The 16,446-nt window shown below is 34.7% G+C and overlaps 2 protein-coding genes and 2 non-coding genes across 4 annotated transcripts; 3 read left to right on the top strand and 1 right to left on the bottom strand.

Annotated features, from left to right (window-relative positions):
• Positions 1-1,583: 1,583 nt before the first annotated feature.
• LOC138872305 (U5 spliceosomal RNA) lies at positions 1,584-1,700 on the top strand. The gene has a single exon (XR_011400765.1). It is a non-coding gene; the product is annotated as a U5 spliceosomal RNA (small nuclear RNA).
• Positions 1,701-4,404: 2,704 nt separating this feature from the next.
• On the top strand, positions 4,405-4,521 carry LOC138872304 (U5 spliceosomal RNA). The gene has a single exon (XR_011400764.1). It is a non-coding gene; the product is annotated as a U5 spliceosomal RNA (small nuclear RNA).
• A 1,942-nt stretch (positions 4,522-6,463) lies between these two features.
• Positions 6,464-8,708, top strand: LOC104245157 (V-type proton ATPase subunit c''1). The gene is made up of 4 exons (XM_009800725.2): positions 6,464-6,799; positions 6,898-6,975; positions 7,972-8,142; positions 8,258-8,708. The coding sequence occupies exons 1-4, from the start codon at positions 6,687-6,689 to the stop codon at positions 8,427-8,429; spliced, it is 534 nt and encodes a 177-aa protein (XP_009799027.1). The 5' UTR covers positions 6,464-6,686; the 3' UTR covers positions 8,430-8,708.
• Positions 8,709-11,448: 2,740 nt separating this feature from the next.
• LOC138871956 (secreted RxLR effector protein 78-like) lies at positions 11,449-11,910 on the bottom strand. Its single transcript, XM_070149884.1, has one exon. It carries the CDS (start codon positions 11,908-11,910, stop codon positions 11,449-11,451), a length of 462 nt encoding a protein of 153 aa, XP_070005985.1.
• Positions 11,911-16,446: the final 4,536 nt, after the last annotated feature.

Here is a 16,446-nt window from a genome sequence, read left to right as displayed (position 1 = left end):
CCGCAAGACAAAGTTGCTGCCATCGGACTTAGTTCTACCTTGTAATAATCTAAGTCCTTTTCATTGTAATCATAGGCTAGTTTACATCATTTCCATTTCAGTGTGCTTCTACAGCTTTATTAGGACTAGTCATGTAATGTTGGTTTATTTTTTTTAAGCATTATTAAGGGGGACCAAACAATCAATCATTTTCAAGCAAGCATTTTTCTGGTGTCTCTCCCCCTCGACACTGCATCTTTGTAATCAGCATTTTCAGTCATCAATAAAATCATCATCATCATTCAAAACTCAATTCTCTCTCAGCTTCCGCAATTGCTCATGACATTGGTTTTCCCGCACGGCACTGACAATCTAGTCTAGCGTGCGGCGAGGACCTCATTGGCAGACAACAACCGCACTGACATCGGTTGCTTAGCCTTACGTTGCCCTTCCAAAGAACATTAGGAAGGCGTTGCGTAACAGATTGGAGAAGCCACCAGTGCATGGTTCAAGAAAGACAAAGGAGCTCATTTTTCTTTTATTTTCTTTACTTTTCCTTGTTTTTCAAAAATATGATTTCTTGTTACATTATTAGGTAGCATAGCAACTAAAAAAAGACCGGTACACGAAATATCCCGCATTCACACGTAGTATAGAGATACTAGCCGATAATATTCTAAGGCGACAAAGATTGTAATCTGAAAAATAAAGTAAGGTATAATTCTTCGAATATACAACAACAACAACAACAACAACCTAGTGGGATCCCACAAGTAAGGTCTGGGGAGGGTAATGTGTACGCATACCTTACCCTATCCTGGGGATAGAGAGACTGTTTTGAAAGACCCTCGACTCAAGAGGAAGAATAAAAACAGGTAAATATCTATGACAAACCAGGAAAATGCAACTAATAATGTATGAACTGTAAAAACAGGTGGAAGAAAGCAACAGCAATAGTCAAGCAGTAACAACGGTAAAGTACTAGAAAAACCTAAGAGGAAGATCGCACTAAAACCACCCTAACACTATCCCTCTAAGAAACAACAAAGGTACTAGTAGGCTAGCCCTAATAAACCCGAAACAGTACAGAAAAACATAATTTAATCTAATGTAGCTAAATAAACGTCCTGCACAGGATCATACGGTAGAATTGACATCAGGTAGCCATGTTAAAGCGCTGCTATTTAGGAATTAGCCAGTGTGTTCTGAATTTCAGTTTTTTAGTTCAATTTTTCGGGACAAAAGTGTGTTGAATTATCCATGAAGCTAAGATTTTTAGTTTAAAATTTTAGGACAAATAAGTACTGGCTAATCTCTATATAGTATTCCTACAAATGACTATTTGTGTACTTGCCCCGAATTATATGTCAAAGGAAACGCAATTGGATGTGACATCAGTAACTCTGGTATGAGAACGAGTGGTAATGGCCAGAAAAATTAGCCCAATTCATGGAAAGAGCACAAAGCCCAGACCAGCAGAGCCCATACAGTGGTAGTCACAGCCAAAATTAGAACAACATCTATCCCACATCAATAAGTTAGTGAAGAACCAAGCGGCTGGAACTAGTATATAAGGAGCTCAAGTGCCTAAGAAAAAATCACGCAGCCACGCAGTGAGCACAGAGCGAACTATTCTTTCGCCTTTTACTAAAGAATACCGTGTGCGCATTGCAATTAGTGGCATACGCCAATTTTTGGAGGGATTTCTTTAATGGAAATCCCAACAATACTAGTTCTAAGTTTTCTATGATTTAGTTTATAATTGCCATTTATCTATAACTATATTTTGTAATGTGGCAAAGTTAAGAATTTCTATAAAGGTATTCAAATTTTAAAGAAGTAAAAAAAAATTAATAAAGATTGTTCAATATGTATTATATATTTTTATAATATTTTATTTACGTACATAATATAATTTTTTGATGTGGTCAATCATGTGGCTTCGCCCATGTTCTGTAATATAATGTTATAGAGTTAGATGGTGGTATCACCTTATTAATTAGTATACATATGAACGTGCACATTAATAATAGCCATATAAAACATAGAGAATTTTTCATAAAGCACCTTTTTTTTGTCTAATTAGTCATTTATAGATACTTTTTGCTATATTACGTGTTATAGATACCTTTTATGTTTTTAAATAATGTATTTCATGTATTTAAGCTGTTGTATTTATTAATACAACAAAAAATATAGGCATAAAATCTGGAATTCCAGCTAAGTTTGACATATTTAGCTGTATTCAAGCGACATTAACATTAAATACAGTAACATATTTGCGCTAAAAACGGAAGGAAATAAAATCACATGATATTCTTCTAATTTAACTCAACGAACTAAAACGATTCCTCATTAATCTGTATTTGAAAGATACATAATAAGATTATAGCTGAATAAAGAAAAATACATATGAATAATACAGTTGAATACAACAAAATACACCTTAATTCATCTGAATAAAATACTTGATTACAACAAAAATACAACTGAATACAGCTGAATAAACTCTTGAATGCAACAAAATACAACAAACTTCTGCTGAATAAAATAGTTGAATATAACTAACTACAACTGAATACAGTTGTATAAAACACTTGAATACAACTAACTATTGCTGAATAAAATAGTTTAATACAACTGATTAAACCTGAATACAAGTGAATACAGCTGAAGAATACATTCGAATACAACTGAATATAAACAGGCGATTTGGGCGATCTAGAGAGAGAAACAGCCCTATGGCTTCGCCGGCCGGCGGCCAGCCATTAATTTCGGTTGGTCAGCCCCCTAACACATCTACAAAAATTGAAAAGGTACTTGAAAAGGAATCTTTCCATGTTATCCTCTTGGCAAAGTCTTCGGGGATGTCTCCGAACAAGACGCATTTGCCGCCGTCCGTGAAGCCTTTCGCCTCAGAGTCAATTTCTTTGATACTTCCCCGTACTCAATCTCTCTCCTTCTCCTCCTTTTCTTTGATAACAGATGCAAAGAGATATGTCACACTCACTGCATTGGACTCTTCCACATATATGTAATTGATGATTCTGATAGTTTAAGGATTGAAAATTGAGAATTTGGGTGGGAGAAGAGTTAAGAAACTAGGGTTTGTGGGAGAAGAGAGTCTGGTTGTATGCAAACAGAGAGAGATTGTATTGGAGTTTGCAGATATGCGGTAATTATGTGAGAGAAAATAAAAAAAGGGAGAGAGAAAAATAATATTTAGCATATATGATGCCTTAATTATAGGATGTAACTATATTTAGATTTTTTGCTATAAAAGATAAAAGGTATTTATAGGATGTAATATTTTAAAATGGTATTTATTTAAAATAAATATGGTACTAAGGTTTTCTATAGGGTGTAAAAATTCCTAAAACTTGTTTTTCATCACACTAACCTCTCAGATTTATCAAATTATGCTTACCTCTCCTATTTTTAATTAATTTAAAAATTATAAGTTATAAAAATTAGTCAAATTATTTTTAAAATTAATTTAAAAAATGTAAAATTATTATAATGAAAATCAAAATAAGAAAGGTAAGTGTAATATCACAAATCACAATGAGAGGTCAGTGAAGCCAAATGTAATGGGAGGTCCCTTAAATTATTCCTACTTTTAATCTACTATACGTCTATACCTTAGTAGAAAGAAGTTGAAATAATTATAAACGATTGGAAATAAATACTTTCTGGTAAAAAAAGAGAAAATAATGTTGTTACAGGGCTAGACTTGTATAGTAAGCACTCTCTAGCGGGCCAAACTCTAATTATCTGATATTGAGAAGAGGGGCATTTGCATCTATACCCGTTTTTTGTATCACATTTTAACTTGTGTCCGTTTTGCAAAAAAAATTATAAGTGTATCCGCTTTTTCGCATAACTTCAGCATACGGGGCTGAAGTAGCAAAGACAATCACGCAAAACTTCAGCATTCTAGTAGACGGGCCTGAAGTAGCAAGTGTGTTGAACCAAGTGTGTTGAAGTTTTTATTTCTGTAACTGGCGAAGAGCTGAAGTTTTTGTTTTTGTAACTGTCGAACTTCAGTTCTAGAGCTAAAGTTTTGTTTTATAACTGTCGAGCTTCAGCTCTAGAGCTGAAGTTTTTGTTTGTAACTGACAAACGACTTTTTAAAACCCTTGAGTATGTACTATTCCTAAAAATGACTATTTGTGTACTTGCCCCGAATTATATGTAGAAACGCAATTGGATATGACATCAGTAACTCTGGTATGAGAACGAGTGGTAATGGCCAGAAAAATTAGCCCAATCCATGGAAAGAGCACAAAGCCCAGACCAGCAGAGCCCATACAGTGGTAGTCACAGCCAAAATTAGAACATCTATCCCACATCAATAATTTAGTGAAGCAGCAAGCGGCTGGAACTAGTATATAAGGAGCTCAAGCGCCTCAGAAAAAATCACGCAGCCACGCAGTGAGCACAGAGCGAACTATTCTTTCGCCTTTTACTAAAGAATACCGTGTGCGCATTGCAATTAGTGGCATACGCTAATTTTTGGAGGGATTTCTTTAATGGAAATCCCAACAATACTAGTCCTAAGTTTTCTATGATTTAGTTTATAATTGCCATTTATCTATAACTATATTTTGTAAATGTAGCAAAGTTAAGAATTTCTATAAAGGTATTTAAATTTTAAAGAAGTAAAAAAAAAATAATAAAGATTGTTCAATATGTATTATATATTTCTATAATATTTTATTTACATACACTATAATTTTTTGGCGTGGTCAATCATGTGTTATTTTGGCGTGGTCAATCATGTGGCTTCGCCCATGTTCTGTAATATAATGGTATAGAGTTAGATGGTGTATCACCTTAGTATACATATTTTCTGTATTGTTAAATTAGCTTCTATGAACGTGCACATTAATAATAGCACATAACACCAACCTCTCAGATTTATCATATTATGCTTACCTCTCCTATTTTTAATTAATTTAAAAATTATAAGTTATAAAATTAGTAAAATTAATTTAAAAAATGTTAAAATTATTATAATAAAAATCAAAATAAGGAAGGTAAGTGTAATATCATAAATCACAATGCGAGGTTAGTGAAGCCAAATTTAATGGGAGGTCCCTTAAATTATTCCTACTTTTAATCTACCAATGTTTTAAAAGGCGGGGGCGTGAGACGAGGCATTTTATCTCTGACGATGTGAGGTGTAAGCCCTGGGACATAAGGCGTAAGTCCCGCGGATATGCAAATTTTATTAATTTCTAGAATTTTAAGATAGTATAAAATAAAAAATAGTCATAAAAATTACATTAAAATCACAAAATTATAACAACTAATCTAATTAAAATACTTATAAATTATATTTCGTCTATGAATAATACGAAAAGTATGACATATATCATAATATGCAAATTAGTTGCAACGTCGTACAACTTAAACAACAAAAGTAATGTGTTCGATACGAAATCTTATATGTATCTTTTAATGAGTAATGAATATTGAAAGAATTTCGATATTATAATTTGATATTTTTTTAAAATACTTCTTTTATTTAATATGCTTTTAATTTGAAAGAAAATTTATATAAAAACATAATTCACAATTTAAATATGATTCTCTAGCATCATTTATTTTTAAGTTTCAACAAGTTAATAAAATGACACATAATTCACCATACTATACCACGATAACTAATTATTTGTAAATAGTTGTGCTAGCTAATACTGAGCTATTAAATTAATAAGTATTGTATTTCGTAAACGTTAAAAATATAATATTTAGGAAAATAATTATAAAAAAATTATGGACTATTATACAATAAAGACATAACAAAAGTTAATAAATAAATACTTTTAAATGAAAGATTTATTTAAAGTTTACTATCATAGCAGTCTTAATGGATAACGCGAAATAATTTTTATTTTAATTATGACATAAAATACTCTCAACTTAATGATTTATGATGAAGAAAAAAAAAGTAATTTTGTATAGTCAACGATTTATTAAGAAAATTTGAGGATTTATAAGGTTAGTTACAAACAATTGCATAAAGTTCTATTAGGCGAGCCCAGTACGCTGGACGTTGGACCTGTTCGGGGCGTAAGTCTCATGAAACTAAGCCTCACATATAAGCCCAGTGGCGTTTTACTAGTCCTCCGCCCCGGGGCGAGTCCTGGACGAGTCCCAATTCTGGCTTTTAAAACAGAGTAATCTACTATACGTCTATACCTTAGTAGAAAGAAGTTGAAATAAATATAAACGATTGAAAATAAATACTTTCTGGTAAAAAAGAGAAAATAATGTTGTTGCTGGGCTGGACTTGTATAGTAAGCACTCTCTAGCGGCCCAAACTCTAATTATCTGATATTGAGAAGAAGAATTAATCCAAATAGCCGCCTAACTAATATCATAAATTAAAAATAGCCGGCAGATGTATAATATATATCGTTTATATATAATATATATATAATTAGTATATAATCTATGTATTCCCACGGAAAAAAGTAAATATTAAATCTGACTTGCTATTTGCGTAACAATTAAATCTCACTGGCTATTTGCGTAACAATTGGACCCCCAAAGCTCAATAGCAAACATAATCGACCCAAATAAGAAGCTAAAGTGACCCAATCAAACACGACTTTGGCTCCTTTTCTCTCCTTTGATCAATCGGAGTCGGTTGAATTTGAGATCAGGATCGTTTTGTGTGGAAACCAATCCCATCAACAATGGCGGGTCCATCTAGCTCATGGTCGCGAGCTTTGGTACAGATCTCTCCTTACACTTTCTCAGCCGTCGGAATTGCCATCGCCATTGGCGTTTCAGTGCTTGGTGCTGCTTGGTAACTCTTAATTTATCTCGTTTATTGCTCGCTAGGGTTTTGTAACTTTTATACATCTAATGATTTACCTCTCTGATTAGAATTATTATATGTTTTAGGGGAATATATATAACTGGAAGTAGTTTGATTGGTGCTGCCATTAAAGCTCCTCGGATTACGTCCAAGAATCTGATTAGGTAAATTTACTTCTCCTTTTGAATTTTTTATTTACTGCACCGTCAATTTAGAAGGGCTAAATATAAATATGTGTATCAGCAATACTAGGATGAAGCTAATTATTGGCTTTGGTGTCGCTATTTTTAACAACCCCTTATAATAATTCATCGCTAAAAAATCATATATTTAGGGCATAATAATTCTGTATTACTAGTTTGTGGACCGAACAACCTCTTGAAGAATAGTTTAAGTCTGTGTTACCGTGCGGGTTGAAGTTTTTAATATAGATTGATATTTAACTTCAAAAAGGACTAATTTTTCATAGATGTGTTGCTTGTGCAAGATGAGAGTTGAGTCAAGCTTTGGCAGACCATGTACGTGAAACTTTCTGAGAACGTGTTGTTTTACCTTACTCTTTACTTGCCTTAGCTCTATGTATGTTTGGTTTAGAAACTTTATAAGACTTGTAGGTTATGTTTTCAGTTCGATGGTACTTCGGTTCCAAACTGTAATCTTAGTTAGCCAGTTTGGTCTATCAGTATTATCACTCTATTTTGCTGATAGTAATCACTTTGTGCTGTCAGCCGATGATACATGAGCTTGACAAACTAAACAACTCTATGTGATTGTTAAATTTCCTATTTAGAAAACATACTCTCGTTAATAGTGGTGTTTGCATCCGAGCTTCATTTGGTCAACTATCCCTTGATACAGTTTTCCTTCTTCATGAACTTGTGTTGATAGTCTTGTCCTGCCATTGATAAGGCATCTATTAAAGTTATAAATATAATGTTGAAACAGTGTGCTTCCATGATAGAGCAAAGATACATGGCTTTGGGGTCGTGGGATGATTTATTGTCCTTGATATTCTTGTCTACTATATTTGTAAGCAAGTGTGAAGTCAATGGCTCATAGTCTACTGCATATGCATAATGTCATTATTGATGATTCTTATCTTTAGTTTGTTCCCAGTCCTTTGTATTTTATGCAATGTCTTAGAAAGAATTGTTTGTCAGTGTAATTTTCTGTGAAGCGGTTGCTATATATGGTGTTATTGTGGCCATCATTCTCCAAACAAAGCTCGAGAGTGTACCTGCCTCACAAATTTATGCACCAGAGTCTCTTAGAGCTGGCTATGCAATTTTTGCTTCTGGGATCATTGTGGGCTTTGCCAATCTTGTCTGTGGGTGAGTATGAAACAATTTTCTTCTCGTACATGGAATTCTACTTCGTGGTGTCAAATTTGATGCTATGTTTTTCTGCCCTTTAATTATCATTATTCCTTTTATTTCTTTTACAAAGGTTGTGTGTTGGGATAATTGGAAGCAGCTGTGCCTTATCTGATGCACAGAACTCCACGCTTTTTGTTAAGATCCTTGTCATCGAGATTTTTGGTAGTGCACTTGGGCTGTTCGGTGTTATTGTGGGAATTATTATGTCAGCTCAAGCATCTTGGCCATCCAAGGGTGCATAAGGCTTCATATTATGTGCTTGTTATTAATGTTATGACAAACACATAAGTCTTGACCATCCAAGTCTGCATAAGTCTTCACATTATGTGCTTGTTATCAATGTTTAAGTTATACTGTATTCTGTATTATATACGTCTGCACAAGTCTTCATCTTTCCCCCGTTCTTCATTTTGGTCTTTTATCAATGTATTTTGTTGTGCGATTACTGTCTCAAGTACTTTGGTTAGTCTGTTCATTGATGTAATTTTTATTAATAAAGCTATTGAGTACTAGTTCTCCTACTCTGTTCTTCAATTTTTATTGGATGACCACATCCATATTGTATTGAGTATTTTGGTTAGTCCGGTCATTGATGTGATTTTTATTAATGAAGCTATGAAGTACTAGTTCTTCTACTCTGTTCTTCAATTTGTATTGGATGACCACATTCATAGCATTTCATGATTCATTGGTAAATATATTTTGATCCTCTAGCACACCTTTTTTAGGTGGCCAAATAAGGCTCCATCATACAGTATTTGTTTAATTGTGGTTGATTTAGGAATGGCCAAGCTGCCAATAGCACGTGTTTGTGCGGAAGGAGACTTGTTTCTTACTTAATGACGAGGATAGTTCCTTGTTCCTTCATACTCCCTCCTCATTCTTACTCTTTGTGCTTAGTGGACGCTCATAGAGAAGGTGAACTGAGCAACAGGAGATAGAGTGGGAGAAAGGTTAGGTACAAAGAGACATTTATAGGATAAGAAGCAAATTGAGCTGCAGTAAGCACCATTACTTTGGATCAATTGTCACAGAATCAGCTCATGTAATGGGTCTTATGTAGGTGAATCTAGATTAGTCGGGCTGATAGTCGGGCCCCAAGCGGGTACCGAACACCGGATGATAAATAAAATAAAAAAAGAAAGGGAATCATCTCATTCGAATAGATAACTGCAAGAAATCATTGTCATAGAAGAGTTGTTGAAAAAGTGAATAATATGCAGAGGCTGATTAATCTGCCAGTCTCAAAGATCCCATGATGAAGGGGAGCCTTGGCGTAACTGGTAAAGTTGCTACCATGTGACCAGGAGGTCACCGGTTCAAGCCGTGGAAACAGCCTCTTGCAGAAATGCAGGGTAAGGCTGCGTACAACAAATCCTTGAGGTCTGGCCCTTCCCCGACCCCGCGCATAGTGGGAGCTTAGTGCATCTGACTGTCATTTTTTTCCCTCAAAGATCCCATGGCACCATGTTATATTTGTCATGGCCAGCTAAAAGGCTAGATTTTTACTTCTTTATACCATCTGACACAAATGAGATAACTGTGGAGTGTGGAGTAGGGCTGTGCACGGATCGGATTTAGCCTATTTCGGATTTCGGATTTCGGATTCTAAAAAGGGCAATCCGAATCCGATCCGAATTAACATTGGATTGGATCGGATTTTAAACTTTGGATCGGATAATTTTTCGGATTGTCGGATCAGATTGTCACAAAAAATTTCAACAATTTAAAGTTCATTCGGTGTCTCTATCTCATCTTCCATCTACCAAAACAAACAAAAAAATCAAAATAAAATCAAAAATTGAAGAATAGAACATGAAATAGACATAAAAGACAGAAGAGAAGAGAAGAGAGGCGGAAGAAAGAGACATAAAATCAAAGTAAAATCGGAAGTTTGAGTCATTGAGACTCTTTTAGTCTTCACTGAAGAGAAGAGAGGTGCAAGAGAGGCGAAAAAATCTAAGTGAGTGAGGAGGTGTGTGAAAAATGAATAAGCATAACCCTAAAATTTTAGTGTGTATTTATATAGGTACATATAATTTCGGATATCGGATCGGATCAGATTAAAATCATACCAATTCGAATCTAATCCGAAAATCCGAAATTTCATAAAACACAATCCGTATCCAATCCGAAAATCCGAAATTTGAAATCCGAAAATCCGAATATAGTGGATCAGATCAGATTTCGGATATCCGATCCAAATGCACAGCCCTAGTGTGGAGGGATGAATGAGTAGTTCACTCTTGAGTTTCAAATTTAAGTATAGTCGTGTTCAGAAAACTGTTTCTTATTTCACTGCTTTTTCAGTGGAGACACCCACGAAATCAAAACAATAACAACCCAGTAAAATTCCACAAGTGGAGTCTGGGGAGGGTAGTGTGTACGTAGACCTTACCCTACCCTGAAGGGATAGAGAGGTTGTTTCCGATAGACCCTCGACTCAAGATAATAAAAAGACAAAAGGAGAGAATATTAGATTCACCACAGAGACCATAGGGAAAAAGGAACATAAAATGCAGAAGAAAAATGCAAAGCTAAAACGATGGCTAGTAAATGGATCCTGCGTTGAAAATAGAAAATAGTAAGACACGACATTGCCTCTAACTATCTTAGACAAAACCCTACCGGACTAGGCTCACAAAGGTATAAAGTAACTCAAGACTCAACTACCTCCTAGCCTACAACCGTAATACTCGACCTCCACAACTTCATATCAAGTGTCATGTCCTCGAAAATCTGAAGTCTCGCCATATCCTGTTTGATCACCTCTCCCCAATACTTCTTAGGCCGCCCTCTACCTCTTCTCGTGCCTTCCACAACTAGCCGCTCACACCTCCTTACTGGAGCATCTGGGCTTCTCCTCTATACATGCCCGAACCATCTAAGCCTCGTTTTCTGCATCTTGTCATCAATGTGAGCCACGTGCACCTTCTCCCGAATATCATCATTCCTAATCTTATCCATCCTAGTGTGCCCGCACATCCACCTCAACATCCTCATTTCTGCTACTTTCATCTTTTGGATATGTGAGTACTTAACATGCCAACACTCAGCCCCATACATCATGGCCGGTCTAACCACTGCTTTATAGAACTTACCTTTTAGTATCGTTGGCACTCTCTTATCACACAAGACTCTAGATGCTAACCTCCACTTCATACATCCTACCCCAATACAATGTGTGACATCCTCATCGATTTCCCCTCCCCCGTGGAAAACCGAACCAAGGTACTTGAAGCTGCCTTTACTTGGGATAACCTATGACTCAAGCCTCACATCCACGTCCACTTCCCCCGGCCCAGCGCTGAACTTACACTCGAGGTATTCTGTCTTCGTTCTGCTTAGCTTGAAACCCTTAGACTCAAGAGTCTGTCTCCAAACTTCCAATCTCTCGTTAACACCGGCTCGTGACTCATCAATCAGAACTATGTCATCGGCAAATAGCATGCACCATGGCACCTCCCCTTGAATATGGTTTGTTATCGCCTCTATCACCAGGGCGAATAAGAACGGATTGAGCGCAGAGCCTTGGGGTAACCCCATTTCAACCGGAAAAGGCTTAGAGTCTCCTCCTACTGTCCTAACCCGAGTCTTTGCCCCATCATACACGTCCTTAATTGCCATAACATAAGGAACCGACATACCTTTTGCCTCCAAGCATCTCCAGAGAACTTCTCTAGGAACCTTGTCATACGCTTTCTCTAGGTCAATAAACACCATGTGCAGATTCTTCTTTCTCTCTCTATACAGTTCCACCCACGAAATCAAAGCATGGACGAAACTTCAGTTGAAGCAAAAGCTCTGTTCAAGTTGGATATATTTCTCATACATATGAGGATCTAGCTTCTGTTCATTTTATCGGATTTTCAAACTGAAAAGGGAGCTCGTATTACAATTTGCAGGGTCAAATTTGTTGCCTTAAAAATTAGCAAAAACTTTTATCGAACATTTTGCACTCTTCTGGACATATTCGCACTGCCTGGAAATCTTCCTCGTGGTTTCAACCCGTTGTTTTCCAGTGTATCTTCTAGGATTATTTCAATTGTTTTTAGCTTCTCAGGATCTTTTTCATCTTGCTCACCATTTTGTTATACGGCATTGATGACGATGTAGCTGTCCAAATTGGAGTAACAGTCGGCACGTGAATTAGTGTACCTTCATATTACATTGTAAAGTTATGATATGCTGCAACATCTAATATGGGTTTTTTAATGGGTTATACAAATACAATCAACAGCTACAGGACCTTTTAATGGGGTTTTTTTTTTAAAAAAACATTAGATACAAATTAAACTCATTAATTTGGCATTCCCTACTTTGTTCTACACTTCTAACATGAAAGCTGATTTGATAGAATGATTTTAGAAGAGGCACTAAGTTGTATACTTTTTAGTCCATGACCAATGACTAATGAAATCATGCTTTAAAACTCCTTTCATTGAAGCAATGGTACAAAAGTATTAATAATTCTGACCATGGGTCCAGGAATCAACTATTAGTATAGCTAGTACATCCCCAAACTAACAACACAATAAACAAAACAAAACAAAAGTAGTCTGGTGAACAAAGTATCATGCATTTACGCATGATCTAGGGAAAGACCGTACTCTAAAGGTGTACTATAAACAATCAACTTTAATGTAAGCATTAGTGGTTATTTCCACTGCTCAAACTCGTGACCTTTACACGGAGAATACAATGAACAAGGCATGCAAAAATAAAAGGTCCCACCTTGTATGTATCCATAAACCGCATGGTCAACACCACAGAAAGGACTATCATTTCAAGAGGACGGAGCTAATTAAATGTAGTAGTAGAAAGTTTAGGAATTAGGAAAGTTAATAATAAAAAGGATATTCCTTCCAGGTAAAGCACATTTATAAGATGTTCGTTTACTTTTACTCCATGTCTTTAATAATCTTCTTTCCTATTACTCCACTTCTTTTTATCTTCGAGACAATAAAAATTACTATGAAAAGAAGTGTTATGCGTGGTAGGTAAATGGGAGTCATTGATGGCTTCAACAACAACCACCACCTCAGAATAATTTTACAGTGGGGTCTAGAGAAGATACTGTGTATTACACTACCTCATAAAAATAAAGATATTGATAAGTTACGTGTCTTTTGTTTATAATTTAACAAATTTCATGAGAATCAGATACAACTAGCCTCTCTGAGTTCATAACAACAAGTCAAATGTCTGGCACAAGTTTCAATGAAATCAGTTAAGGGAACAACAGAGGGAACAAATAGATATCAGTTCCTCTGGTCATAGTACAAATCAACTCTTATAGCTGTTAAAGTTGTTGCACTGCACACACAACAGTACAATAGCACTGTTGAAGCATGATGTGTATCGGACACTCCCTTGCATCATCTTTGATGACCTCACTTATATATTACCAACATGAGGCAAGGGATTACATACACTTGCAAACCCTAAAACATTATTTACTCTCAAGTGTGCAGCCGCCTTCATTCTCTCAAAATTGAAGAACAAAACAACAACCTAACGAATGACCAGATCCACATTGATTACATCGTGTGTCCTTAGTATTGTTGTTTCTTGTTTATGTTATTCACGTGTAACTCCTACTCAGCTTATTTAGAAGCATCTCGTAGGACATTTTGTAAACCATAAACCTTGTAGTTGTGTTGACTAGAGTTAGTCAAGTAGTTAGCTTTGTAATAGAGTTATTACATAGAGGCTTGTAATATAGTTATTGTAAGTAGGTGAAGGATTAAGTGTTTAATTCATAGGTTACAATAGGTTGTTATCTAAAGTTGCTCGGTTAGTGAAGTTGAAATCCTACGAGTGTAGGTCGTGGTTTTTAATCCCGTGATCTAGGAGTTTTCCACGTAAATATTATTGTGTTATTTATTTATAGCTACGTTTTTTGAGAACTGATACAGTTTAGTGAACTCTTAATTTACATCAGATGTTGTTTTTGATAGATCCTCCGCTCAGAAATATCATATCACAACCTCAAAAACCTTTGACGAATAGGTCTAATTATATTGCTTAGTTGTTGGACTGCTCGAAATGAATATTTTGAATTTTTATTACTACAAAGAAAACCAAAAGTTAAAGGTGGAAAAAATCAACTTATTGAGAGAAAGTAAGGACCTGTCCAGACGGCAAGATTCGTGTTTATAAACAAACTTGCAGCTGATGAAAGGAACTGGACACTACGCTATACGACAAGCAGGCAAACAACAGAGAATCAGACTTAAGAATATTAAAATCAGTAGTAAGTCAAACCCCCTCGAGAAAAATTCCAAATTGGCCAAAAAGAGTGAGAGTTATGGAGTTTCTTTATCACATGGTTGGTGGCAGTAAACCTCCACATGAAATTGAATATATTGCGAAAACAACCACAAGCATCCAAGGTGACAGGGGCGTACATAGACCGGTTTGATTCGGTTTTTATCAATAGGCCTATGAATTAGAGATTCTAAGCTTATTGAATCCACAAATCTAGTTAGCATTGTAATCCAAGCTAACCCTTTAATATCTAATTAAGATTTGCAAAAATGATATTGTATAGCCGCTAGGGATGTCAATGGATATTTAAAAACCGACTAAATCGACCGAATCGTACCGTACCGAACTGATTTTTAGGTTTCTTTTAATAAAACCATAGGTTTTTATATTAATCTATAATCGTACCAGTAATTAGGGTATGTTTTTTATTTTATGAAAATAAACCGAAAATACAGAACCGTACCGAATAAATTTACATGTGAAAAATATATTTATATATTAAGTTTAAAAATAATAAAATATTAAAAAATTTCTTGGGTTTTGGAATTATGAAAGCAATTACAAGCCAACAAGTAATAAACACAAAATTATAATTCTCAAACCTATTATGCTACTCCATCTAAAATAAATTATTTCTAGCATATTCACTAGCAAGACACAAGGCATTATAGCGATTATGAGTAGAAAACTATAATGTATTGATTATATTTCCTTTCGTATGATTTAAATTTATCTTTTTGAATATTTAATCTTCTATAGACTTTATTCTTGAGTCTCAGTCCTAGTTTGGTTAATATCTTTCCACTCATGTGACTTATATTTTTTTTATATTAATTTATTTAGTTTCTTTTACGCTATTGTAGAGTAGTTGATGGATTTATACTCTAGACATCTTTCATATTTTCTTAATTCATCGCCCTTTAAAATGTAAAAATGTCTGGAGAGTTTTGCTAAGTCCTATAAAAGTATGTATGTTATTGCATTCTACTTCTACTAGTGACTTTTACATGACATTTTAAAAAAATACTGAAAATTAATCGGACCGTACCGATACCGAAGAGAAACCGATATAGTTGGGACGGTTTCGGAAAGTCTAATTTTGGTTATACATAATGAATAACCGAAAAATTGGTATGGTACAAAATTTATAAAATAACCGGTCGAATCGAACCATTGACACCCCTAATAGCCGCTTTCAAAATAATAGCCGAAAAGAATATATTTTTTGTATATATACACATTTATATGTTATATACAAAATTTATATATATTTCGGTTACCAAATATAAATAATTTCTGCACGCGAGTTAAATTTGATAATACCTAATTTAATTATACTCCCTCTGTTCCAAATTGTGACGTTTTTTCTATTTTCATTCCAGAATGTTTGACAATATTTGATTTCTATATAATTTTCGTAATTTTCAAGAACTAAAATTCATTATACTATATAAGCCTTACACTTTGATGTGATGTATTATTTATTTAGGTAGCTTTTCAACTATTAAGTTAATATATTCTCTTTCGAGTGATATTAACATCTTATACTTTCAGTTTTGACAATTTTTGTCGCAAAACTGAAACACAGTGAATATATATTTAAGGACCTTAAAAAGTCAATAAAGAAATGCTACATACTTTCCAGAATTTAGCAAGTCCGTTATTAGCCACTAGCCAGATAATTCTACCTTAAAACATATTATTTTCCTTATAATTTCAAGAAGTTGGAAGACTGGATTTAGGGGACCCACTAATGTAAATATTGATGGTTAGGATTCAAATTTGAGGAAAAATAAAAAATATTAGGTAAATTTCTTCCTATTTGTCTTAATCTTAGTAGGTAAATTATTTGATACTTATATTGGCATAGGGTAACAAATACATGACGAAATAGTTGAGGTATGCACAAGTTGATCTAGTTATGAATTAGAAAAAAAGGATGTGGTGCAGTGAATGAGACTACTCCTCTATTAACCATCGGTCACGAGT

Source organism: Nicotiana sylvestris, chromosome 6 (assembly GCF_000393655.2).
Source record: "Nicotiana sylvestris chromosome 6, ASM39365v2, whole genome shotgun sequence".
NCBI lineage: Eukaryota > Viridiplantae > Streptophyta > Magnoliopsida > Solanales > Solanaceae > Nicotiana > Nicotiana sylvestris.
The sequence above is the reverse complement of the archived record's forward strand: the minus strand, read 5'-3'. Positions and strand labels throughout refer to the sequence as shown.

What these genes read in the sequence shown, in the direction of transcription:
- LOC104245157 (XM_009800725.2), top strand. Translation starts at nt 6,687, where the DNA reads ATGGCGGGTCCATCTAGCTCATGGTCGCGAGCTTTGGTACAGATCTCT. An exon ending in TCAGTGCTTGGTGCTGCTTG is followed by an intron (nt 6,800 to 6,897) that starts GTAACTCTTAAT and finishes TATATGTTTTAG; the next exon opens with GGGAATATATATAACTGGAA. An exon ending in TTTGCCAATCTTGTCTGTGG is followed by an intron (nt 8,143 to 8,257) that starts GTGAGTATGAAA and finishes TCTTTTACAAAG; the next exon opens with GTTGTGTGTTGGGATAATTG.
- LOC138871956 (XM_070149884.1), bottom strand. Translation starts at nt 11,910, where the DNA reads ATGGTGTTTATTGACCTAGAGAAAGCGTATGACAAGGTTCCTAGAGAA.